Raw genomic sequence first — 25,888 nt, 5'->3', positions numbered from 1 at the left:
TCTATTCGACCTCTACGTTCCTTCTCTTACATGTACCCAAGTGTGTAGCGTGCACTCGTGCTGTTCTTCGTGTAGTCATGTTTTCCTCAGCCATCAGAAATAAGTCTAGGTTGGTTTTTGACCTACAAAAATTGTCAAATAAATTTTCTACTTCAAACCAGGTGAGGAAAAGTTATGAAACTATATAATATTGTATAATTATGCTTGTAACTGTATTGTAGTTGATATTATTCGTATTCCTTTAAATTTATAATCTCTGAATTTTTGAATTTCAAGAAATTAATAACCAACTTCTTATTGTAATTAAGTTTGCTTTTTAAGGTATGTTAAGCCCCCTTTTTTTTAGTTAATTGAAAAGTTAAATCTTTATAGGTTATGTTTCTAATTTTAGGTTGTACCATTTGCTATAGTTTCTTATAGAAAGCAAGGACCAGCTGGATATATTGAAGATGTATGGTTTTTTTGGTTTGATTTTCTCGTAATATATTCTCCCAAGTTAAGTTTATGGCTGGCCAATGGTTTTTTTGAATCTGATTGCATTCAAAGCTGGAAGTTTTCAATTATTTGCCATTTTCTCTTCCAGTTATGCCATAGTTCTTTCTTTTCTTTTTCCAGTTTAGCCTCCGGGAATTACCGTTAAGGTATTTCTTCAGAGGATGAATGAGGATGATATGTATGAGTGTAAATGAAGTGTAGTCATGTACAGTCTCAGTTCGACCATTTCTAAGATGTGTGGTTAATTGAAACCTAGCCACCAAAGCACACCGGTATCCACGATCTAGTATTCAGATCTGTATAAAAGTAACTGCCTTTACTAGGACTTCAACCCTGGAACTCTTGACTTCCAAATCAGCTGATTTGGGAAGATGCATTTACCACTAGACCAACCTAGTGGGTTAGCTATAATAGTTAATTGAAATAAGTCAACTTTTTGCGTTCTTTATTAAACGTTTGTCAGATACAGTAGTGATAAGTGAAAAAGAAACGGTTTGCTGTTAAATTTTTTTTGTCATTGAAATAAATGTTTATTCAAAGGAAAATGAATCTTTATTATTTTATATGTTTTTTGGTCTTATGTTCAATGTTTAAATTTGTTGATGTGTATTTCTTTTTCTATAATTCTGTTAAATTTTTATATACAGATGTAGTTTATAGCTTAGTTTTTTGTCATGCTCTACAAAATTGAGAATGGTAACCAAATCTTGCTGTTGAAAAAAGTTTGATCCTACTTTTACCATATACAAATGTGTATGTTTTACTGTGGTTTGTGGAAATAGTAAAACACTTAATAAACCGTATTAGTGGATATTTTAATTAGGTTAAATATAATTAAGTTAAATATGATAATATAACAGACAAATTTATTTTATTTATTATGCAATTTACCATGTTCAGTTGTTGTTTTAGTATATGGTTTGTTTTAAAACATAGAAACAAATTCTTTTTTAATTTTTTGTTGTTAATGTTCTGTTTGTGGATGTTTTTTTAATTAATTGGTGTAACTTCCCAATCATAAAAAATAATGTAAAGATTAAAAAAATAATAATTCTTAGTTTTAATAATGCACATTTCTAAAAAAAAATATTTAAGTTTGCTTATTTATATTAGGAATTATTGTTTGCCAGTGAAGGGATGAATAAGGTAATTTTCTAGTTGGTCTGAGTGTGCATGTTTTGAGTGTTGAGTATATTGCTGGATTTCTACTGTTATTGTACTTTTGGAAATATATCCTAAGCTTAGCTAGCTATATTGTTTACAGTAGACTAACTCTATTACAGTATAAACTTAACAATCTGCATTCTAATTATCTGATAGTTCTCCGTTCCAGAAAATTATCTTATAGGAAAAACAGGAAAAAGGTTTATTAGTTAAAGGTTTAACAGTTTATTTGAATTTATATGAGGAGAATTAGACATATCAGCAGCAGGAACAACTACAAACTTGATACAAAGATTGCTCAATATAAATCTCTGTGGTCAGTTTATGTAACATTATTGTCATTTATTTTGAATTATTTAAACTTATGTAAAATTTAATAATTGCATTGTAAACATATTTTGTGTACGCTTAAATGTAAGCAAGCTTATCATATTTACATTTTTTGTAATTATCATTTATTATAAATTTAACTCTTTGAAGTTGGAAGGGTCATTTAAGTAAGTTCCTCTCAGCTTGTGTGGCCAGTGCTGGCCAACACCATTTCTTTAGTAACTCATAGTTATTTCTACTGCCATAGTCCTCTCTGGTCAAATGGCCAGCACTGTTGTTCATTAATGTTTTTGCTCTTGACTTGAATGGCCAACACAACTGGCCATTTTACAAACTGTATTTTGAAATTGTTATAAGTCTTCATATCATCTCTATTTATTGGTGAAATCTTGTGGAGGAATAGTGAACTATATAAAGTTTGTGTTTGAAAGGTCTGCAGCGTTGAATAATATCCAGTGTCAAGTTAAATTATGGTTATGTTCCACTCCTTAGTGTGCTGTGTTTTCATTTTGTGATTTAGTATTTATTCATTATTTATTAGGCTTTAAAAATGAATGAATCCCACATATTTTTTGATAACTCTGATGAAATAATAAGTGAACTGGATTATCATGAAATTTTTTATGCAGAAAAACCTAAAAATAAAAAAGTCAGACAAAGAAAATTTAGAAAAGAACTTGTAAAACAGTTGGTGGGCAAGTGAGAATTGTGAATGTGATTTGAATACTAAATTGTGGATACCGGTGTTCTTTGGTGGTTGAGTTTCAATTAACCACACATCTCAGGAATGGTCAAACTGAGGCTGTACAAGACTACACTTCATTTACACTCATACATATCATCCTCTGAAGTAATACCTGAATGGTAATTCCTGGAGGCTAAACAGGAAAAAGAAAGAAAGTGAGAAAAAGAAACCTATCACCAGATATGGAAGAAGAAGAGCAAATTAATAGAAATCTATTACACATAATGTATCCCATGGAAGACAGAAAAACTAAGGACTGTGTGGTATGCAGTGACCGCAGTGGTAGAGGAGCAAGAAAAAGGAGCAAATTTTTTTGCAAAACATGTTAATCTCAGCCAGGACTGTATACAGGCATATATTTTGGAAAATATCATATGCAAAAAGGCTTAAAAGACTAGTTTGTATAGAAAAGACCCTTTAAAAAGTAGTTATAGGACACAGCAACTTTTTAGTAGGTTTTCATTAGCAAGTGTTGTTTAATATATTCCATAATTATGTAAGGTGAAATATACATTATTTTTCTTAGTTTTATTGCTGTTCTATGTAATAAATGCAGTATTGATCTTTAAAACTATATTTGGCTTTAAATGTTAAAACCCTAGACCCTTGTACAGTTTCAGCACGTAAACCAAACCATGACACAAGTTGACGTGGTGATGGCAATTTGGCGGCCAAGCTAACTGAGAAACAGCTGTGGTCAACGCTGCTGGCCATCCGACCTAAGAGCACTTACAATATACTGCACCTTACGATCATGGGGAATGACATATGGTCAGCAGTGCTGGCCACCCGAGCACAAAGGATTAATGGTAGACAAACTACTGTAATAAAATATAGAATCCTCTTACAGATTTACACTATTTTTTGATTGAGCATCATTTTTTGATGTCTTTTCATTTTAGAATGCTACCTTTTTTTAATAAGAAGAAATTTCATGAAATTGAGCAAAATGAGGCCCATTTCAATATACATGTTTCAATTTTTAAATTGCATTAAAAATTGTATAAAATGCACTGATCATTTAGAAAATAATATTGTACATCTTTTTGGTCAAGAACAAATTCAGTGTAAGTAAAACCAGTTAAAATTATTTGGTAATTTTAAAAAGTTTAACTTTTCATTAATGATTTTTTTCCTTTTTAATCATGATTATTGTTGTACTAATCATCATTAAGTAGTGAAATTCTGTAATCCTCTGTGTAACAACAGCCACAAAGGATTACAGAATTAATAAATATGGATTCTTGTTTACACACACAAAGTAACACAGGCATTCCTTCCATAATATTTAGACTGACATCAATATAATTGATAGTGTTGAGCAATTACTTGATTAACTTAATTTTTTTCATACTTTAATATACTAGTAGATATGCTTAGGATCTGGAAAACACGATATTTAAATGTCGGAAAGCAGGATTGTCAGTTGGTGACCCACATAAGGTCAAAGTCCATGCTGCGTTATCAGCACTTCAGTCAATTTGCTATCAGTTTTGTGAGTTATGGTGACCTGGTTATATGGTAATCATTCTGTGAAGAGAGGTTAGGTTTAAGGTTAGAGTTAGATTGTGGAGAGAGGAGTAAATCATAAACTAACCGTAATAGTCATCGGAGTCAGACTTTGTGTCAGCCATTGAAGATGACTGATGATGCTCTTCATAAGGTGATTATCTAGTGCAGAACATGTGGTGTACTCTCTCTTTGTAATGACTATATTTCCAGTTAAATATAAATTTGTCCAAGTGTCCTACGAGTTTGTGTTAAATATTGGTAATTTATCCTTGGTAATACCTTGGTAATTTATCCTTAGCCTCTCTCCACAAAAGTCTAACCTTAACCCTAACCTCTCTCCACAGAATGGAATAACATCTGAACAGGTCTTGAAACTCACAAAACTGATCGCTAATTGATAGAGTTATGATGAAATGACATGGACTTTGACCTTGCACAGATCACCTGCTATCCAAACCTGGTTTCTGACGTTTAAATGTTATGTTTTTCTGATCCTAAGCATATCTAGTATGGTATATTAAAGTAAAAAAAAAATTAAGTTGATCAAGTAATTGCTTAGAGTTACCATACGATCATATATTCTACTATGAGATTCTTTTTTGCTATGAGTGTTTTTGCCATATTTATGCAATGATTGAAATATTGTAAAAGAATTGATTTTTGTGAAAGAGTAGATTCATCCTGGTGATCTGAATAGAGATTAGGTTGTAAACATCAGTATTGAAATAGGTAGTTCTTTGTGCAGTGAAACTGTGAAGTACATTATCCTTACTCTACCGCTACATTTTTCTATAGAATTTTGTATCCAAAATAATTTTTTTTTTTTTAAGTTTTGAGGTTTGTTTTTTAGTTATGTAGAATTAAAGAAATATCCAAAGCTGCCTTGGAATAGGTTAAGGAATTAGCTACAGAAGAAAGAAACTTTAGGTTCATCATTATCAGCTGTCTAATTCTGGATTTAATTTTTTTTTTTTAAATAAAGTTGGCAAAAGGTGTTTGGTGTATTTAAAGTTTTAATTTAAACAGTTGGATTTTCTTATAAATTCCCCCCCACAAAGGAAAAAACAAATAATTTTTTTCTTAATTAGAAAAAAGAAAAGAAAAAATTTATATAATAAAATATTGAAATAGATTTAAAAAGGTTAACACTAAAGACAGTTTTTAAAAAAAAAGGAGAAAGACAAGTAGGCTACATTATTAAAATATTCATTTATATCGCCTGAACGATGTTGGTTATATTCATCTACACAAGATTAGTTTTTAGGTTTAGATTTAATTTTAAACTTACTTTAATCTAAGCACTTAAAATAATTTTCATCATAATTTTGATAATACAAAATAATGAAGAACCTTTTTTTTTTGATAAAACAATATTTTATTTTTCTATTTGTAATAAGTTCAATCTTCATAATGGAGATTTCTGGAGAAGACTGTAACCTACATTCTTTATAATTTGATTGTTTCATAACACCTGAAATTTTTCAAAGTTTAGCATACTGGAAAGTGAATGGTATAAAGTGAGGATACTATACCATAGGTTGAGATTTCAGTTACACTTAATTCTGTCAGCATCTATTAACAGCTTGATGACTACTGCAGTCAATGCCATTTAAAAAAAAAGAATGATTGGTGAACATGTTTTAATAGTACTGGTCCCAAGACTTCAAAGCTTTTGGTATGAGATTATATTTGGCACCAGAAGGTTTAGTTCAAAAAGTAGTAATTCTGATGAACAATGTCCATCCTACTCATCTAATGATTAAAATGTTATAATTGTAAAATAACTCTGTATTGTACTCAAGACTGGAACAGTACAGGACCTGACCTCTGGCTTTTGATTGAAATTTTACTGTATGTATTTAAATTAATTCATCTTTTGCAGGTTTTTTTTTATTTTAATCAAACATGAGAGAGAATTAAATAAAGGAGGATATAAAAAATCATTCATTATAAAATGATTATTTTTATCATGTGTACAATTTATTTCTACCATATTGAACATGTTTTAATGTTTCTTAGCTATTAATTATGATTAATGTAAAAAAGCTTTGTAAAACTATGGAAAAGGATATAAATTATTAATTGAGACTGAAGATAAACTTGTAAGAAAATTAATAAAGGTCATATGTTATTCAATTACTGATGATGCTAGTCTGAACTTATGCAATGAAAGTGCTAGCTTGTTAGATATGAATTTATATAAAAAAATATTTTGAATGGCATATATAAAAAGTTGATATGCATTATTAATGAAGAAAATAGATAAACTTTTTCAGTTAACAAAATTGCATGATCAAAATTACTGGGGTATGCAGTGGTTAACCTGTTAATCTTTTATTTATTTTTAATTAATTCTAAGATTGTGATACTCAAGGTCAATTATGATAAGGTAATATTAATGGTTCTGTCATTAATTTTTTTTATTATAAGAATTGAACATAAGCTGATTTCTTTTTGGAGTTAAAAATTTAGTTGTGACCAATGATTAAAACAAAACAAAAATCGTCATTTTCCTAAATTCTAATTAAAAGTGATTCGTGTAACCCTTTATACATTTTTGTAAATGATGCCATTCCTGTACAAAAGAAACAGGTTCTGTTATTTTAGCGTAAATAGATGAAAAAGCATTTGAAATAACAGTATCTTCTTTCAAAAATGTCTTTAATCAATTTTGATATTCAGTGAATAGTTTAAATTAATTTGGAGTGTTCATTGCTGTTTCTTTCAGTGATAATATCTTACATCCCAATTTTTTTTTATTCTCCAAAAAGGTTTTGGTTACTTTTTGAAAAAATGGGATACCTTTTTTATTGCAATAAAATTAAGGATTATTTAATCAAAATCAGATTTATCACTCAAAATAAGAACTAAAAGAACATTAGAAAAGTATAATTGTATAGTGAAAGATAAAAGTGTTGCTGCAGATAAATCTTGCTTGGTTAACTCTGCTTTATACTTCAGATTATAATAGTGCCCCGATGTTAATATATTTTTGGATTATGAGCAAGATGGTAAACTATGTCCCTTTAAAGTGTAATGTTTCCACTATACTTTAAGATCTTTGAGAGTAGTATGTAATATTGACTGATGTTCTTCCCAGTAAAGTCCTCTGGGAAGTAACAAAAGTATCACTACTTGTAAGATGACAGATTCTGTACTATGTTTAGTTGTTCTCTATTTGGATAGTGATTCGATTTTACCTTACTTAAAATACAGATCATTTCTATTTACTTTACCCTTTGCTTGCTTAATACCATTATTTCTTGTGCGTTTAGATGTTTTCTGCTTTTTAATTATCTTAAGCTATTTAACTAATTTTTTGGTTTTTAACTTTTCAGTCCAATGTAAAAGTTGCTGTTTGTGGTGCAAGTGGTGGCATTGGCCAACCGTTATCCTTATTGCTTAAGCAGTCTCCACTTGTTACTGAATTATCACTATACGATATTGTTCATACTCCTGGTGTTGCAGCTGATCTCGGCCACATAGAAACGAAAAGCAAAGTTAAAGGATTTGTTGGACCCGATCAACTAAAAGTAAGTGTAGTAGATTTGTAATTTTAATTTTTGTACTTAATTGATGAAAACTATTGGTTGTTACTACTCTGATACCCTTGTCTACACAGCAGTACAATATAATCAAAGTAAATCTGTACTAGATTAGTAATAATAAATAAAATGATTCATCACCACTATGCATTTTAAGTTTTAGCAGCACGATGTTACTAATCTCATGTCTTATAATACTATGAATAAATATTATTTTGTCTTAATTTTTTCTTTACTTGTAGGAATAATATTAAGTTTTCTGCATCCATGGTAATAGTGTGCAGTACATTAAATATTGGTTTTGTTTTGTCTACAGGTAGTATTAGTATTTGTTTTTATTAATTTTTGTTCTATATTACGCCTGCGCCCTTTTATTTTTTGTCGCTTAACTTTTTATTGTTTTGGCAAATGAAATAAGTTATAGTAAATGTTATAAAATTTTGACTGATAAATCTAAAGTCCAAACAAATGTTTAAAATACATTTAAATTAAATTAAGATTAATTTAAATTAAAATTGTTATTATTGAACCCAAAAAAAATTGTTAGGAATGTGTTGCAAGTGATACTGGATTGTAAAAGATGTGTCAAGAGAATTAATAGAAAGTCATTAACATTGAAATTCTAATGTCACCTCAAAAACAGAAACCACTGATGGAAGTATATAAGACAATTTTAACAATGCCATTTGTTCACTGAAGGTTGCTTGTCTTCTTTGTAAAAAATTTGCTGTAAAATTAAAAAGCAATGGAATTTTCACCGATGCCAAAAGTAGCTCTAAGTTACTCTGTGGCATGAATTGGTTTTAGATGGAAAAAAATTCAAAATAAATAGATCAATTTTTATTGAAAAAATCTGACATAATATAAAATGCATTTATTTAAGGGAGATTACTTAATGTTGTGGTGAAGGAAGATTCATTGGATTTTTGATGGGACCTATGTTTTGAGTTTGCACTGATTACAAAAACCATGGTTATGTTATGAACAAGTATGCGTGCTTGATGTATGTGTTGGAATTGTTCTAATTTTGAAAAAAAATGGTAGTTATCCATGCTGAAGGTGATACTGGCTTCATCCTAACTATCTTGCTCTATGGTAATCATCTCCATCCTCAGGTGTTTGTTACTTACAGATGATTTGCACTTGGTTCTCTTAGTGGGCCAAAGAAAAACGTATCTATAATTTGCCCAAAAATAGTGTAGGGATAATCTACAATGCACCATACCATAAGACTCAAGAAACAACTCATGAGATGATAAGTCACTAAACATCTCATCAAACAAAAGTTCTATGATAGGTTGGCTAAAGAAAAATATAATCAGTTGTAGGGAAGATATGTTAAAAGTGAAAATTTACAAGTTAATAAAACTTAATAAAGAAAAAATCAGAAAGTTCAAATTGGATGAACAGCTTATAAAAAAGAAGGACATGTTGTGTTATGCTTACTGATTTATTACTTGGATTCAAATATCATAGAACTAATATGGGCTTGTCAAAAATTGGATTGGATGTCATAATGTTATATTTCAGCCAGTTAAAAAGAATCTAAATCAGAATTTGAAAAAAATCTCTTTACATAACTGGAAGAAATGCTGTCAATATGTAAAATTTAAAGACCAGTATCGTCAAATATTAGGATCTGTTGAAGTTCAAATTAAACATTTTATTATAATTAAAAGCACAGATTGAAAATGATTAACACATTGTGTTTAATATACGCACATTTAATTGCAGAAAATTTCACTTATTTTATATTTGTGTTATTTTATTTTAGTGGGTGAATAATTTTTAAAAACCAGTTGTGTAAAATAATGTTCATGGAGAGAATCTACGAAAGAAGAACTTCTTAAAACTACCCAGTAATATTGTATTTCATTATTCAAGAGCTGAAAATTTTTTTTAATATAATTTTTAAATAAGTTATTAGCTTTTTTGATTTTATGAATCAAAATTTTTAAGTATTGTAATTTTTGAATGTGTATGTAATATTTATTTAATATGTATTATTATTTGTAGGAGAGAATTTTATTTGTAGGTGCAGTTTTGTGTGGTGATGTGATAATTTATATGCGTATGTATTCTGAATACCATTTATCAAAATAGTTTGCTGTGTTTTGTATTAAAATTTGTGTGTAATTAGTGAATGTAAGTTAAGGTTTCCTACTTACAAGCTTCCTGATTTGGTATTACAATTGTTTGCTTGTAGAATTTTATTTAACTTGGAATAATGTGTAACAAAAATATTTTCTCTTTAAGTATTAATGTTTATAAATTATTGTGTTGTATAACTAAGAGCTATGCCAGTGCTAAAATAAAAATTGTTAAAGTATTTTATGCACTGAATTTTTTAGTGATATAAAAGTAAATCCATGTAAAAATGGATTTTTTATTCTGGTACTTTTCAGTTTATTCTGAAAAAAAGAAATTGACACGTTTTAGGTAAGTGTGTCAAATAGTGAATGGTTAAATGCTTTTTAAATGTAAAATTTATCTAATATAATATGCTTGCGTGGGTTTCAGGACTCATTAAAGGGAGCTGAGGTGATAATTATTCCTGCTGGTGTACCTAGAAAACCTGGCATGACAAGAGATGATTTATTTAATACAAATGCTTCTATAGTTCGGGATCTTGCTCAAGCAGTGGCTGAAGTTGCTCCTAAAGCTTTAGTTGGAATAATTTCTAACCCTGTAAGTATATTCAGTGATTCATAGTATCTTAAAATAAAAAAGTTTGTATAAGAACATACTTGCTTCTAGAGTGCTACCAGTCTCATTTATACAGTTTTGTGTTAGTTAAAAACTTTTTATGTTATACTTTTCCGAAATTCTTAAACTGCTGTTTTACTTGAAAATCTTACCTATTTACTACTTATAAAATTAAATGCCTTTTGTAATTGTATGACTATTCCTTCCCATGTCATTTTATCTGAGGTTCACATTTCACCTGATCCAGTGCAAGCTCAGAAGTCAAGTTGTATATTTTTCTGTTTATTTACTTCTGATTCAGGAATATTATTTTTGCTGCTGAGATCTTACATAAGAAATCAGTTTATTTCAGAACTTAAGTTTATCTTTTCCCTTAACTGCATTACTTTAAGCAGGAGACTGTTCTCCTGAGAATTACATCACTGAAAATACTTCAAACTTAATTTTTTTTAGTCAAGACTTCTTTTCAGAATGTGTTTTAACCCTTTATGGAACGTCAAGAATATGTTGTTTTGATGGTGTACAGTTGCTAATTAGATGAGAGTAAGCAAATTATACTTCCTGATTTAGACAAAATCATTAAAAAAAATATTGTATAGAAAGGGATTTTTCACCATGTGTAGCTCTTTTTAAACAGCTGTTCAATATAAAATGGTAGATGCTAAGAAGAAAAATCTTTCAAACCCATAGCAACAAAAATTGAAAAAACCATAAGAACCAAAAATTAAACTATAAAATAAAAAATCTACAAACATGTGAAAGGGCTGTGTCCTTACTCTGGAAGGATTACATCTTGCAACAAATGCTTCTACATTTTGCATTTGAATGAAAAAAATTACCAATGAATTTTCTAGTGTCTGTTCTATTTTTTCATCTAATAGATTTTATTGCTAAGTATTTAATAATTATATTAAGAGGGTAAGAATTATGTCATTGAAATTATTGCTATGTACTGCTTCAGAACTGTAATAACACACCACTCTGCCATTTCTTCTGAAGTATTTTAATTTAGTTTTAATTCAGACTTTTCAAAGTCTAAAAGGACTGAACAACAAAGCCTGAAATACATGTAGGTTAAATTCCAGCTGTATGTGTTATTACTTAATCACCAAATATAGTAACAGGTAAAACCTAAAAAGGGTTTCCTTGGATTAATGGCCGTGGAATTGTGTTATTCATGCAGATTTTGTGGTTATTAATAGTGTTTTATATTTTCTAAATTTAAGTTTTTGGTACTTACGTGTTAGCCTGTCAACCATAACCATAATGATCCCATAACGTTGAAGTATTTTTAAAGTTATTTAAATAATAAATAATTGCACTAATTACTGAATTTATTATTTAAATACTCAGAACAATACTGTGTTAATTAGTCAAGGGTAGCTAGCATAGTTTAAGTTTGGTTGAATTATTTTTATAAAATAAATAAATACAAATGGTTATAAAAATTGTAATATAATGGTTATATTGGGTGATATTAACAATAACCCAAAAGCTTGCAATTTATTGGTTAACCAAGTATTTATTGGTAAGTTCCAAGTTTTTTAATATTTGTTTTATGCAGTTACAGAATTTGTGTATCAACTGATGATGCGGGATCCTGGAAAAGCCGACCATTGATATTAGTTTTTTTTTATCTGTTACTGTGTTTGGTCGTTAAGTTGTTAATATTGGACACACATATAATAATAAATAATATTGGACACACACATGTGTGTGTGTGTATTGGATATTTTTTAATCTAATTATATGGACAAATATGTTTTGTGTATGTGTGTATTTTAGTATAATAAACTTGAAAGGGATTTTTAAGATTAAAATGCTTATTGTGGGAATAATTATATTTTTTTTCAGTCTGTTATTCCAGGATAGTAGAATAATTCAATCCCAATGTTGTATGACATTCCCAGATCCCACTGTTTAGTTTCAGTGTTATTCCTTATCTAATTATATATAAAGTTACCTTTCTTTTACTTCATATAAGTGAATGATGTTTTGATTTTAATAAACTATTTATTTCACTCGGAATAAAATAACTACTAGGAGAAATAAGTCATGTTATTTAGCTTTTTGATTGCCAGAAGGAGCACTGTGCAACAGTTAATATCGTGTTTACTGCACGTAAATATTTAGCACACTTATTTATCTAAATGTTGCTGTTAGATTATCATTTTTTTCATACTCATCAGTCAGTTTTGAAATGTTCAATCAGTAATAAATAAATGAAGAAATTACATGAAAACATTTCAAAAATTAGTTTCTTTTTTAATTTTTTTTATGAATGATCAATTTTTTTTCTATTGTCAGTTTTACATTCAGTTATTTTACTATATAATAGAAAAATAAAACCGGTTTTTGAAATTATCAAATTTAAGAAAGGTTAAAGTAAATAAATCTCTTTTTAAAAAGCAAATTTTATGATAAGATAATACATTAGGAGTTTGTGAAGAAGCTGTTTTTTTGCTCTTTCATTCCCCTCCACCATCCTATCAATTTAATTTTAATTTGAGAAGATAAGTTGAAAATACAAACATTAATGATATCTATTTATCAAGTTTATTTTTTAATAATAATACCAAACAGAAATTTAAAAAGAAAACATATTTAGTTAAGAATTACTAACTATCTTATATTAATTTAAGTTTGATAAACAACAAGATTTTTCATCATGATGCAACACTGAAGACATAAAAGTGAAAAAAACTAAAGTCAAATTACTGATTAAATTAGAATGTGTAAATTGTAACTTACTAAACAATAACCTCAATTCCTAAAAAAGAAAAATTTCTTTTTTGTTGTATTAAATCTTCATTTACGTTAGTCTAGTACAATTTACAATTAACTGCCCTAAAAATAAATTTACATAGGGTGATATCATAAAGCCTGGAATTTTTTGGGTATATTTTTTGTGAAAGTGAGTTTAATTTTGCCTTAGCTAAGGCTCAATAAGAGGGTTTCATTATCTCAACTAAATGATATTTGTGGAGTGTAAAAGAGAATTAACAGATAATTAAAATGAGAAAGTAATTGACGTACTGGTGTTTCATTCGTTTTAAATAATTAAAGGAATTTGAACACCTTAATGTGAAAGCAAATTAAATTTTGCTTAAATTCCAAATAGAGTTGCTGAAATAGATGTAAAATTGAGAAAAAAACTGAAATAAAATTTTTTAATGATACTTTTAATTTATTCTTTTCTTAATATTTATTTATTCTATTTAAGCCAGAAGTATGACTACATACTACTGGCATGTGGTTTGTTTCATAAATTAAAATTAACCTAAAATTACAGCCATTCTTTACATCCTTTGAATTGATGGTTTCAAGGAAGACATCAATGCATATCTGGGGGTTATTCAGTAAGTAAAGAGACAGATGGTTTGTTTTTATGCGGTCTGTTTAAAATAACTTACCTATTATTTTTAACATAATCCTACCCAGAATTATATCATTTTCTTATTGCTTAATTAGATATATCTTGGGACCTAAACAAAAGAAATCTGTTGGGATGAAGACTGAAATAGATTCTTCTGTTAATGCAACAGAAGCTCTTAGCCTAATTTTGTCAGTGATTTTAGGTGATGATTGCGCATTGTATAAACAAACAGTAACGTGAAGAAGGTCACTTCTTTTCTCTGTGTATTACTTTAAAAAAATTGGACCTTTTGGATTCAAAAAGTTGTTAGCATCACTTAAGTGTTGATTTTTGCTGACTGGAAAACTGTGATACATTCCAATCAATGATTTGTTATTTCTCATTAATAATGATGGATCCACGTCTCATCACAAGTCACCATTTTTTTTTCCAAAGATTCATCTCTCATTAAAATAGTGTTATTTAAGTTTCCTACATATACAAAGTCTAGTTTATGATTATTGATAAACTATCTTGGAGCATGCTACCCATTTTCTGTGTTCAGTTTGTTTTGAATATTTGAGTTAACTACATTGGTACACTAGAATTTCCAAGAATTCTTTCTGCTTTGACTCATCTGTCCCCCTAATACGTTCTTCACTGCACAATTCCAGAGCTAGAATTGAAAGCTAAAATTGGTATATTAAATATCAGTGACCACTTCTGAACTATTTATAATAGCTTGTAAAAATTTTTTCTATTCACATAACTTTTATTATTTTGCTTGAACATGTGGGAGGAAATTTCATACGGTCTTATAAACTCTGAAACCACAGAAATATCAAAATATCACTGAATACTGCTCTTGAAAATTGCACTTTTGAAGAGGCTTGCCATTATTGAATGATGATATACATACAGAGTAAAATAATTTTTATTCAGTTATTTTAAATTTGATGATGGTTGTTACAAACTTATAATTTTGGAAGTAGCTTATACTTACTTCTTATTGAATGATTTTTTAAGTATCGGTGTTGGTTTTATCTTTTTACTTAAAGATGTATTTTACTTAAAAATACCCATTTTCTGTGTTCAGTTTGTTTTGAATATTTGAGTTAACTACATTGGTACACTAGAATTTCCAAGAATTCTTTCTGCTTTGACTCATCTGTCCCCCTAATACGTTCTTCACTGCACAATTCCAGAGCTAGAATTGAAAGCTAAAATTGGTATATTAAATATCAGTGACCACTTCTGAACTATTTATAATAGCTTGTAAAAATTTTTTCTATTCACATAACTTTTATTATTTTGCTTGAACATGTGGGAGGAAATTTCATACGGTCTTATAAACTCTGAAACCACAGAAATATCAAAATATCACTGAATACTGCTCTTGAAAATTGCACTTTTGAAGAGGCTTGCCATTATTGAATGATGATATACATACAGAGTAAAATAATTTTTATTCAGTTATTTTAAATTTGATGATGGTTGTTACAAACTTATAATTTTGGAAGTAGCTTATACTTACTTCTTATTGAATGATTTTTTAAGTATCGGTGTTGGTTTTATCTTTTTACTTAAAGATGAACACGTACTTGTTATTATTATTTTTTTTTGTAAATCGTTGTAAATAAATCTTTTTTTTAATCAAAAGATAAGTTCCTTTTCAAGAATTTAGATCATTAAATTTATCTAAATGATTGAAAGTTATGAAAACATTTTTGGTTGTAGATTTCAATGATTAAGATAGAATTGGAAAGTAAATACTTTCTGAAAGTATTTACAATTCATTATTTATATATTTTGTAATTATATTGTTAAAATTGTGGAATAAAATTACTTCTAATTTTTATTTATGAGTATGTGTTAACACTTGACTTAATGTTAACGTTAATAAAAGTAATATATTTTAATACAGTGCTTACATGTTTACATTAAAAATAATTAATTTTATTTGTTTGGGAAAAGTATTAGAAGTTATTAAAAGCCTGATTTCTGAGAACTTTCTCCTGAAATATGTTTGCTGTGTTAAAAAATTTATTTTATTATTGATTTTCTATTTTTTTATTCATATGTTTGTTACAGGTAAACAGTACTGTTCCAATTGCTTCAGAAGTTTTAAAAAAAGCCGGTGTGTATGATCCTAACAGAATTTTTGGAGTTACAACACTCGATATTGTTCGAGCTAATACATTTGTTGCTGAGCTCAAGGTAATTAATTCTGTTGTTACTTGCTGTTTAGTTACTGTATAAATGATTATTTTCTGGATAGCCTCTTGTTAGATAGATTTCATAAGAAAGTACCTATCGCAATGGGTACTATGATTCGACTTCTGGGAAATTTTGACATCTTTACATTTCACATCCCCCAGATCCCAAAACCAAGTCAGTTCAAAAGTTAATTTATATATATATATATATATATATATATAATATATATTTATTTATTTATATAAGAAAGTGAAATACATACATATTTCACTTTCTTGTGGACACGATAACTGCCGTAATTTTGGACCAATCACTTTCAAATTGATACATAAAATATAACGACCCAAAATCTTGGTCAAGTTCTTTAATGGGGAAAATCGGACCAGGGGGGGAAATCGGACCATGTGGGTGGAAATGGGGTGGGGGGCTTTTTTAAAAAACCAAAATATCACTATAACCTTCTTATTAAGTAAATTATCAAATTCGTTTGAAGTTCCCACTATTCTTTGAATGAGGGCCTAAAACTTATCTAAGTAAAGTTTTTTGATATCACCAACCATTGGCCCAGGGGGTGGAAAAATTGGAGTTTCAAAGACAAAAAAAGAATTATACCTCCCTTAATAGGCACTGTATCGAATTCGTTTAAAGTGCTCGTTAGTCCTGTAAACATTACCTAAAACTTTTGTATAAAATAAATTTTTGATATGACCAACCCTTATGGCAAGGGATGACCAAAATGTTGCTGGGATTGTAAGAAGATGGGGCTTGTATGCTAAACATGTGAAACTTTTTTTCACATGCAACATTGTTGTACTGAGTAAATTTGAAGTTTTTCTTAACTTTAAGGTGGAAATCTTTGTTATCTCCTATTCAGCACCGGTGAAATCTACCTTTGCCTTCTGATGTGCTGAAAGGGATTTTTTTTAACCTCTGTAGTCCAGAAAATTTTCTTAGGTCATCTTTTTTTACATTGATCAAGTCATGCAAGTTGTTTCATTTGTGTAATGATTTACCACTGAACTACTTTGCTTAATACTCTTATCCTTCACTTTATATTTGGTCCAGGCAAGATAACCAGCTCTTTCTCCAGAAAATTCATCTCTATTACATTCTGTTGCTTATTACTTTTTATTAATTTCCAGACTTTTACAGTGAGAACACTTAGCAGAATAACATTATTAATAGGTTGTGGGTAAGGTAGTAAACTGTATCCCTTATAATCTGATGGTTTTGCAATTATTGAAATGTCTCAGGGGAGTAGTACCCTATAGACTAAAAAATGTGAAGTAAGGTAAAAATGCCTACAGCCAAGTTACTTTACTAAACTGGTTTCTGTAAATCTACAGGAACCACAGCTGAACTACAGAAATCAGCTGAGCTTAAACAGTTTTGGGTATGGTTTTGTCTGCTCTTGGCATTTATTGGTGGTTGAAGGTACTTAATATATTATCACATGTTACTTGAAAAAATTATCATGCAGTAGCTTAACTTCAGTAACTAGGAATTTGGTTACTTAGGGATATTCAATTGTTTATATTTCAATTACTTTTATGTTTCTAAGTTTTCCAAGACTACTCCTAGATAGATGAATGATTAATACCTTTTTAACTGCCAATCCCTCAATGTTTAAATCTGTTATTTCATTTTTATATCAGCCAGTTGTATTCCAGTTTGTTTATTAAACAGCTGATTTGTTTGTACAAATCAGCTACATAATAAACAAATGAAAGTATGGATGTACAGTCAGTACATCCGTACTCTTACTGACTTTATTCCATACTTTTGTTGACTGAATACATTATGTAGCACTGCATTGAATTTTCCAGAAACACAAGACTGTTAAGGTGAAGATATATGTAAAATTGATAGATTGTTTGCATTCTTGTAATCAGCAGTCTGTTAGTTGTGCTTTGGATATTAATAATAGTATTTGACTTTTAATTTCTCAGAACAGAAGTCTATCTATTACACATCTGCTCCAGATCTTCTGGCAATTATTTTAATTATTGTCATTTGTTATTATGTTTAAGGCTGTTGCAATAAAGGCCCTTTTTCTATTTGCCTTTGTTTTATTATTTATGTATCTTTATGTTATACTTGGATTTACTATTATAAATGTTTATATTTGGGTGATAGTTGTAGGACTATTATCCTGGAAAATTCATTTATCTCCTAATTTTAAAAAAACAAATTTCATTAGAATTATTTTTCTGTCCCATTTGTTAAAATTTCTTATCAGTTTTCATTTATTGAACGTCAACCACGTTTTCTTGCTTTAAAACAACCTGATTTTCTGTTAACATTTTTAAAGTGACTATACTCAGAGTAAAATTTCTTAATTGGTGTACATGTATATTTGATATTTAGAACTTAACTTATACCATTAAAATTGCATCTTTAATTTTTTATTTATTTATTATAGAACGATTTTTGCAGAGTTTTAGGTACAGAGCTGTTAGGCTAGGGAACATAGCTTGCTATTGTATTCTGATTACACTGATAAACATAATTTTAGTTTCCTAACATGTGATACATGATTTTAATCTGTTTTTTATGCTGAAAATGAATATGAACTTAGAATCTTTCACCTACTATTTTTAAAAAAATGTATAAATTTTATTTAAAGGATTTGTTTCATTTTTCAACGTATAGTTAACATTTAAGTTCCTATATTGCATTTTGTTAGCTCATTTTTTATTGTTTAACTTTGTTAACATAATTTGTAAGCTATAAATAAACAATACTAGACTAAGAATTAAATCATCATATCATAGTCACATTATGACATCATGTCTAATACTGAAGAGTGAGCCTTCATGGACAAGATTAATCATGTCTGTGCAGGTCAAAACATGTAGCTGAAATCACAGCTTGTTGTTTATATTAAGCACTGGATTTAGGAATGAATTAATTTTGTTCAGTATTATTGCTGTCTTAAGTTTGTTAACAATACAGTGTTATAACCTCGAAATTGTGTAAAAGATGTGGATGCCTTTTGTTATGTATGTGGTGAGTTTACCGTAAAATCAAATAGAGAAACATTACACCTTAAATTAAGAAAGCATATCATTTGTACTTTCAGTGTAAAATTGGGGATCAGGATAAGACGTGGGCTCCTCATATAGTATGCACTTATCGTTCTGTATATTTAAGAGGGTGGCTGAAAGGTTCACGGAAGGCTTTCCCATTTGGTGAACCTATGGTTTGGCGTGAACCGAAGGATCATATAACCCAGTTGTTACTTTTGTTTAACAAGTGCATCTGGAATTTCTAAAAATCTAAACATACTGTAAAATATCCTTCATTGCAAACTGCAATCAGGCCTGTACCTCACAGTGAAGTTATTCCATTCCTGAGCCACCTGTGAATGTATGTTTCAAAAGCATTGATAAAGAATCAGGCAGTACTGAAGAAGACAACAATGATTTCAATTTTGAATTATCTTCCAATAAGCCACATCTTATATCACAAGGTGAATTAAATGACTTGGTTAGGTTAAATTTATCAAAAAATCAAGCTGAACGGTTAGGATCAAGACTGCAAGGTTGGAATTTACTTCAAAAAAATTAAAAAAATTTTGGGCTTTCAAAGTCACAAAAACAACTTTCTCAGTACTTTATTAATGAAAATAATTTGGTTTATTGCACTTAGAACAAGTTCATAAACCTGAGGACTGGTGCCTTCTCATAGATTCGTCCAAGTATAGTTTAAAAGTGGTTCTACTACACAATGGTAACAAAATATTCTTTGATACCAATCGTATTAATTTGAAAGACATATGATGCGATGAAATACGTTCTTGAAAAAATAAATTATAAAAACATAGCTGGAACATATGTGGTGATTTAAAAGTTATAGTTATTTTGTTAGGTTGTACTAAGTACTTGTGTTTTCTTTGCAAATGGGGCAGCCGAGCTAAGGATAAACATTATGTTACCAAAGAATGGAAGAAACAAGAGAACTTAACTCCAAATGGGAAAAATATTATTCATGAGCTCTGTTGAACCTAAAAAAATATTTTTACCCCCTCTCCATATCAAGCTAGGACTAATAAAAAATTTTGTAAAAGCAATGAAGAAAGATAGTCTCGGATTTTTTTACATCAGGCAGAAATTTCTGAATGTAAGTAAAGGAAAAATTAAAGGATGAATATTTGTTGTCCTCAAATAAGAGAGGTGGTCAAAAATGATGTCTTTAACTCAATGTTAAATAATGTAGAAAGTACAACTTGGGTGGGCTTCATTTAAAGACGTTTGCAAAAATTTTCTCGGCAAACAAAAATCTGACAATTACCACAATACTGTTAATCAACTTCCTACTTCATACAGAGTTATGGGATGTAATATGTATTTGAAAATACCTTTTCTTTACTCGCAACTGAATTTTTTCTTGGACAACCTTGGAGACGTAAGTGACAAACATGGTGAACATTTCAACCGAGACATTTCGGTGATGGAAAGCCGCTATAAAGGGAAATGGAATACTAACATGCTAGCTGATTACTGTTTGACATTAATTCGGGATGTGCCTGAGGCTATTTATAAAAGAAATGCATCAGCGAAATCATTCTAACACAGGTATGGCCATGCAAAATTATAAATTTTACAGATTTTAACTATATCTTTCTGTAATTTTTTATGAAGCATAATTTATATAAAACTAAGGATGATAGAAAAATTGTATTTACAGATCTGTAATGTACGCAAAAAAGCAATTCAAGAAATGGTATCACACTTAGAGAAACGTTAAAAAATTTTCTTTTATCTATCAGTGTTATCACAGAGTATTTTTGAATGCTTTGTTAATGGTCTGTCTTTTATGGAATTTAGTTTTAATATTACTTAAGAGTATTATTTTTGTAAACCTATTATTTTATTATTTACTATCAACTGATGTTATAAGTGTTATTTTTGTTTAGGGTCTTGATCCTACCAATGTAAATGTTCCTGTCATCGGAGGACACTCTGGTATAACAATTATTCCACTTATCTCTCAGGCAAAACCAAGTGTTGAGTTCCCTAAGGATCAGTTAAAAGCTCTCACTGAAAGAATTCAGGTACGGTCTTTTTTTAATGATTTAAATAAAGAATCTTGTATTAAAATCATTAGAATTCCTTACATCATTAGTGCCAGTTTATTTATTATTTGAAATACTAACTTTAATCTGTAATTATTTTCAGGAAGCTGGTACTGAAGTGGTTAAAGCTAAAGCTGGAGCCGGTTCAGCTACACTTTCAATGGCATATGCTGGTGCTAAATTTGCATTTGCATTGTGCCGTGCATTGAAAGGAGAATCTGTTACAGAATGTGCCTTTGTCAAATCAGATGTTACTGAAGCAAAATACTTTTCAACTCCTATTGTTCTGGGAGTAAGTATATTCTTGTTTATTCTCCAATTTAAATTATTATTTTATATCCATGCATACACATATGCACGCTTACACACAAACACAAATGATATATCAAGCTAACTCCTGTCACTGGAACAAGGAACATGCCCATATTAACAAAAATATTTAAAAAATTTCATTTTATCAAAAATAAGATTTTATTGATAATTATTTTATATGTTTATATATACATATATATAAAGCAAAATGTTTACATAGAACAGATTATAAGAATGAAATGAAAGTAATGAAATAAAAGTAGATCATTTTTACCTGTAACTGGTAAAATCTGAGTTTCTAACATATTTGGTGTAATGACGATTTATCACTTACATCTTTGTGTGCTACTTATAGGTTTAAAGTATTTAAAGATTTCTGTACCATTTTCATATTTTATAAACAGTTAAAATAGAAAATTTAAAAAAAAATTGCATTACATCTTCTATTGTTGTGCACTACTGTGACAGTTATGATTAAAATAGAACTTATAAACTTGATGAGAATCATGAACATGTATGTATACAAGAATAAAAACTCAAACTGTAAAAAAACTTCATACCAATGAAATAAAATTGTAGATTTAAATATTTAGAAAAAAAAATTTATGTTTTGATTTTGTTACAGAATAGTTTAAAAATATTTACAGAAAATTTTTACTATTTTTCTCAGCATACTGGAGGCATAAGCTTTAAAATGATTGGCCAGCTGCAAAAATTATTGAATTAACTGCTTTCTCACAATTTCTGTTACTGTAGGTTGGCTAAACAAATTATTTATATTCTACCAGATTTAGTTCTTTCACATTGATCACTGCTTCATCAAAATTTGCTTTTTTTTATAAAACTTTAAAAATAATTTAAAATTACATAGTTTTTTTTGTGAATAGGAGGAACCCCGTTTACAGGCAGAGTGTTGGGCTCGCTACAGGTTTCGCAAGATGTTAGATGTGTATGTGTGCTTACGCCCTACTGACTAAACCTCGTATCTCACCATTTTCCCTCCTGGTGCTGGATTCACAATTAAGCATTACACAGCCCTGGGAGATGTCTTCCTGGCAGTTGTCTGTTCCCATCTGTAGTCCTTGACAGGACCCTACCCATCAGGTTCCCCTCTAACACCATCAGGACATCCTGACCTCTTATGGATAGCCAAAATGTCCGTTGGTGGGAGGGCTACATTTCCCGGCTCTAAACCTAGCCCCCGCGATCAGAGTTCATCACTTGAGGGTTCCATTTGCCATCATCAGGTAGTCTCAACTCCTCTGGACTTGTGTGTGGGTAAGCCAAGGTGCCCAAATTATGTGGGCTGCCTCCCTATGCTACGTGTGCTACGCTTCATTTATATATATTTTTTTACAGCCTCCCTTTATATCTCTCATTCTCTCAGAGAATACGAGTAGTGAGCTCTGTCACAACTCGCCACTCCTTCTGGGAAGAGGCGGCTCAGGGGGACCTGAGCATGTACTCCAGTATCTTATCTGGCATCAGGTGGAGAATCCTGAGGTCTCTCCGCAGCGGCACCCACCTCCCACAGTCGAAGAAGGTATGCTCGAGTGTGTCTGTTTCCCTGCAGTAAACACACCCAGGATCTTCATGTAGGTGGAACCTGTGCAGATAAAATTTGAAATCGCTTTGGCTACTGAGGAGCCAAGTAAGACGGTAGTTCAGCTCCTCATGCCTTCTGCATAGCCACAGTCGGATCCCCGTAATAGCCTCCAGGTCCACCTACCCTTTCCTGGCTTCCCCTGGCGCCATACCCCTGTGCCTCTGGGATCTCTCCTTCACCAGTAACTTCATCAGAGGCAACCCTGCCAGTACTTGGAGTGCCTCCCTTGAAACTATCCTGTACGCCACTGTGATCTGCATTGCCACTCTGTGCTGCATGACCTCCAGCTTTGCTACATTCTTGTTTACATGCAGCGTCTCTTCCCACATGGATGCGGTGTACAACACAATTGAGATGGTCACTGACATGATCAGCCTTCTTGTTGCGGTTCTGGGGATCCCAGACCTGGGCATAATCCTGCCCAGCATCGCCACAGACCTCTCCGCCTTCTTGACAACATGCTCATCATATTTCCTGTTTTTTTTGCAACCAAACACCCGAGTATTTGGTCTTCTCCACCTCCGCTACCCGGGTGCCATCCACCTGTAGGGTGATCTCCCTTAACCGCCTTCTGCCCGCCATGACCAGGACTTTGGTCTTTTGGGTGCCAGCCTTACCCCCAACTCATTCAGTCCATGGCTGGCAATTCTTATGGCATTATTACCCACCTCCTCCACGAAACCCGTAGCGCCAGGCCATTGGCGTAGACCATGACCTCCGTGTCATGTGTGTCAGTGTGTTTAAATTACAGTTGTTCATTAATTAAATTTTTGTTGTTTTTTTATTTTGTACTTTTTTGAGCATAAAAAAATCTGTTGCTATTGATTTCTCATATTTAAATGTTTTCTATACTTGAAAATATATATTTTCCTTAATGTGAAGCATAATTAGATTTTTGATTTAGACAGTGCTGGGGGTGAATTTCATTGATATTTGTTAGTGTTAAAATAAATATAAATATTCATACAAAGATAAAACTAATACTTTAGATTTAATTTTAATAAGTTATTAATTTTACAGATTCACAGATTTTTTATCTAAAATTTTGAGATTTCTCAAATTAACTTTTGTTGTTCATATTCTTATAAGGAACATTATTTATCATGTCTTTCCTGTTGCTCATATTGGTTATGATCTCCATAATATCATTATCTTGAACTTTTATCTGAAAGAGTTTGTTTTGTAACACATTTTTCAGATAAAAAATGCTAACCCACTCAAATTTACTAAAGGACTCTTTCACAGTAGGAATCCTGTTTGTCAGTTAAAACAGCATAAAAATGAGAGATTATTTAGTTTTTCAAATGGTTTTTTCTGTATTTTGCAGCCTGGAGGCATTGCTAAAAATCTTGGTGTTGGAAAGTTAACGGACTTTGAAACAGAACTGTTGAAAGCAGCCATTCCAGAATTAAAAAAGAATATTCAAAAGGGTGAGGACTTTGTAAACAAGAATTGAATGTTGTAATTAAATAACATCCTTTTATTCAGTTAGTATCAAAATTTTTTTAAGGTAATTTTCAAAATTATAATGATTATGTTAGATGTAAAATGTTTGTATAATGTATTTTAATACATTAACACAATTGCTTGGTGGATCATTGAAGACCTAATAAGCATTTAACATTGTTTAAATTTTTCCTGTTTATAATGTTTTTGTTTGTAAGTAGTAACAGACATACCAAATATTAATGTGATATAGTTACCTTTCAGTATGATATTTATTTTATGTTATGTAATGGATATTCAATTTTTGTTTGTAAAAATTGATATTGATATATGGCTTTTACTGTGAACAAAATACTCTGACAGCTGTTACTATAAGACTTAATGTAATAAGATATTTAATTTAAATTTTGTAAAAAAGTTATAAAATCAAAATTGTATGATTTTTGTGTTTTTATTTTGTATGATTGTCAAACTAACTTTATATGATGTGATTTCAGTATTAAAGTAAATAATTTTAAGCAGAATTTTAAATATAAAATTTATGCATTGATGAATTTGTAATTACTGTAAATTTAATTAATTTATTTGATTCCAAAATTTTATAATTCATTTAATTATGAGATAGCTACTGTTAGAGTGATATTTATAAAACTGATAACACCTGTGTTCGTTTAATAGTTTTAAGTTACATAGCATTTTGTGGAATGGAAAATAAAATCAATATTAAAATAGTGTTTTACATAATTATTTTTACACTACCGACTCTGTTTCACTTGCTTGGACTAGAAAATTTGTTTTCTGCTCAAAGATATAAATTCCTGATTCATTTTGTCAGTTCCTTAATTTTTTACTCATAAACTGTTCTCTTCTTTATAATTTGAAGCAGTACGTATCGCTCTTCAACCATTGGCATCAACACCTATTTGGACAATAATTTTGAATTAACATTGGAGCCAATTTACAAATTACAAGGGCATTTCAATAATTAAAGATTCAAATATATGTGAAGGCAAAACAGTTGGTAAGAGGGTTATGATACTTTCAGAATAGTAGGTTGGTAATCCTGTGATGACTTTTGATCAGCTGTTTTAGTAAAATTCTTTTGTTTATGACCTCAAAATCTCATTTTACAGTGGTAAGTCCTCTTGAAGTTTGTGAATTAATAACAATGAGCAGTGATCACGTTTTTGCTTTTTGAGGTGAAAAGCTTGTTAAAATTTATTCACAATGACTCCGTGAACATAAATAATATTTACTTTCATAAGCTGATTCAGAAATGAGACAAGTGTATTAATGTTACTGGAGATTATGTTTAAAAATGAAAAAAAATGTTACATTGATTAAACCAATTTTAGCTCCAGAACAATTTGTGTCTAAT

At 29.9% G+C, this 25,888-nt stretch overlaps 1 protein-coding gene across 1 annotated transcript; it reads left to right on the top strand.

Moving 5' to 3' along the window:
• LOC142323569 (malate dehydrogenase, mitochondrial-like) lies at positions 1-25,243 on the top strand. The gene is made up of 7 exons (XM_075363375.1): positions 1-161; positions 7,585-7,779; positions 10,312-10,479; positions 15,944-16,069; positions 20,988-21,125; positions 21,250-21,438; positions 24,392-25,243. Exons 1-7 carry the CDS (start codon positions 78-80, stop codon positions 24,518-24,520), a joined length of 1,029 nt encoding a protein of 342 aa, XP_075219490.1. The 5' UTR covers positions 1-77; the 3' UTR covers positions 24,521-25,243.
• The last annotated feature ends 645 nt before the right edge of the window (positions 25,244-25,888 follow it).

Source organism: Lycorma delicatula, chromosome 4, assembly GCF_047948215.1.
Source record: "Lycorma delicatula isolate Av1 chromosome 4, ASM4794821v1, whole genome shotgun sequence".
In the NCBI taxonomy this organism is placed as follows: domain Eukaryota; kingdom Metazoa; phylum Arthropoda; class Insecta; order Hemiptera; family Fulgoridae; genus Lycorma; species Lycorma delicatula.
This window is presented reverse-complemented; position numbering and strand designations above follow the sequence as displayed.

Bases quoted from the DNA above. Each gene is read 5' to 3' on its own strand.
- LOC142323569 (XM_075363375.1), top strand. From the start codon at position 78: ATGTTTTCCTCAGCCATCAGAAATAAGTCTAGGTTGGTTTTTGACCTA. The intron at 162-7,584 runs GTGAGGAAAAGT...TTAACTTTTCAG, and splicing joins AATTTTCTACTTCAAACCAG to TCCAATGTAAAAGTTGCTGT. The intron at 10,480-15,943 runs GTAAGTATATTC...TGTTTGTTACAG, and splicing joins TTGGAATAATTTCTAACCCT to GTAAACAGTACTGTTCCAAT.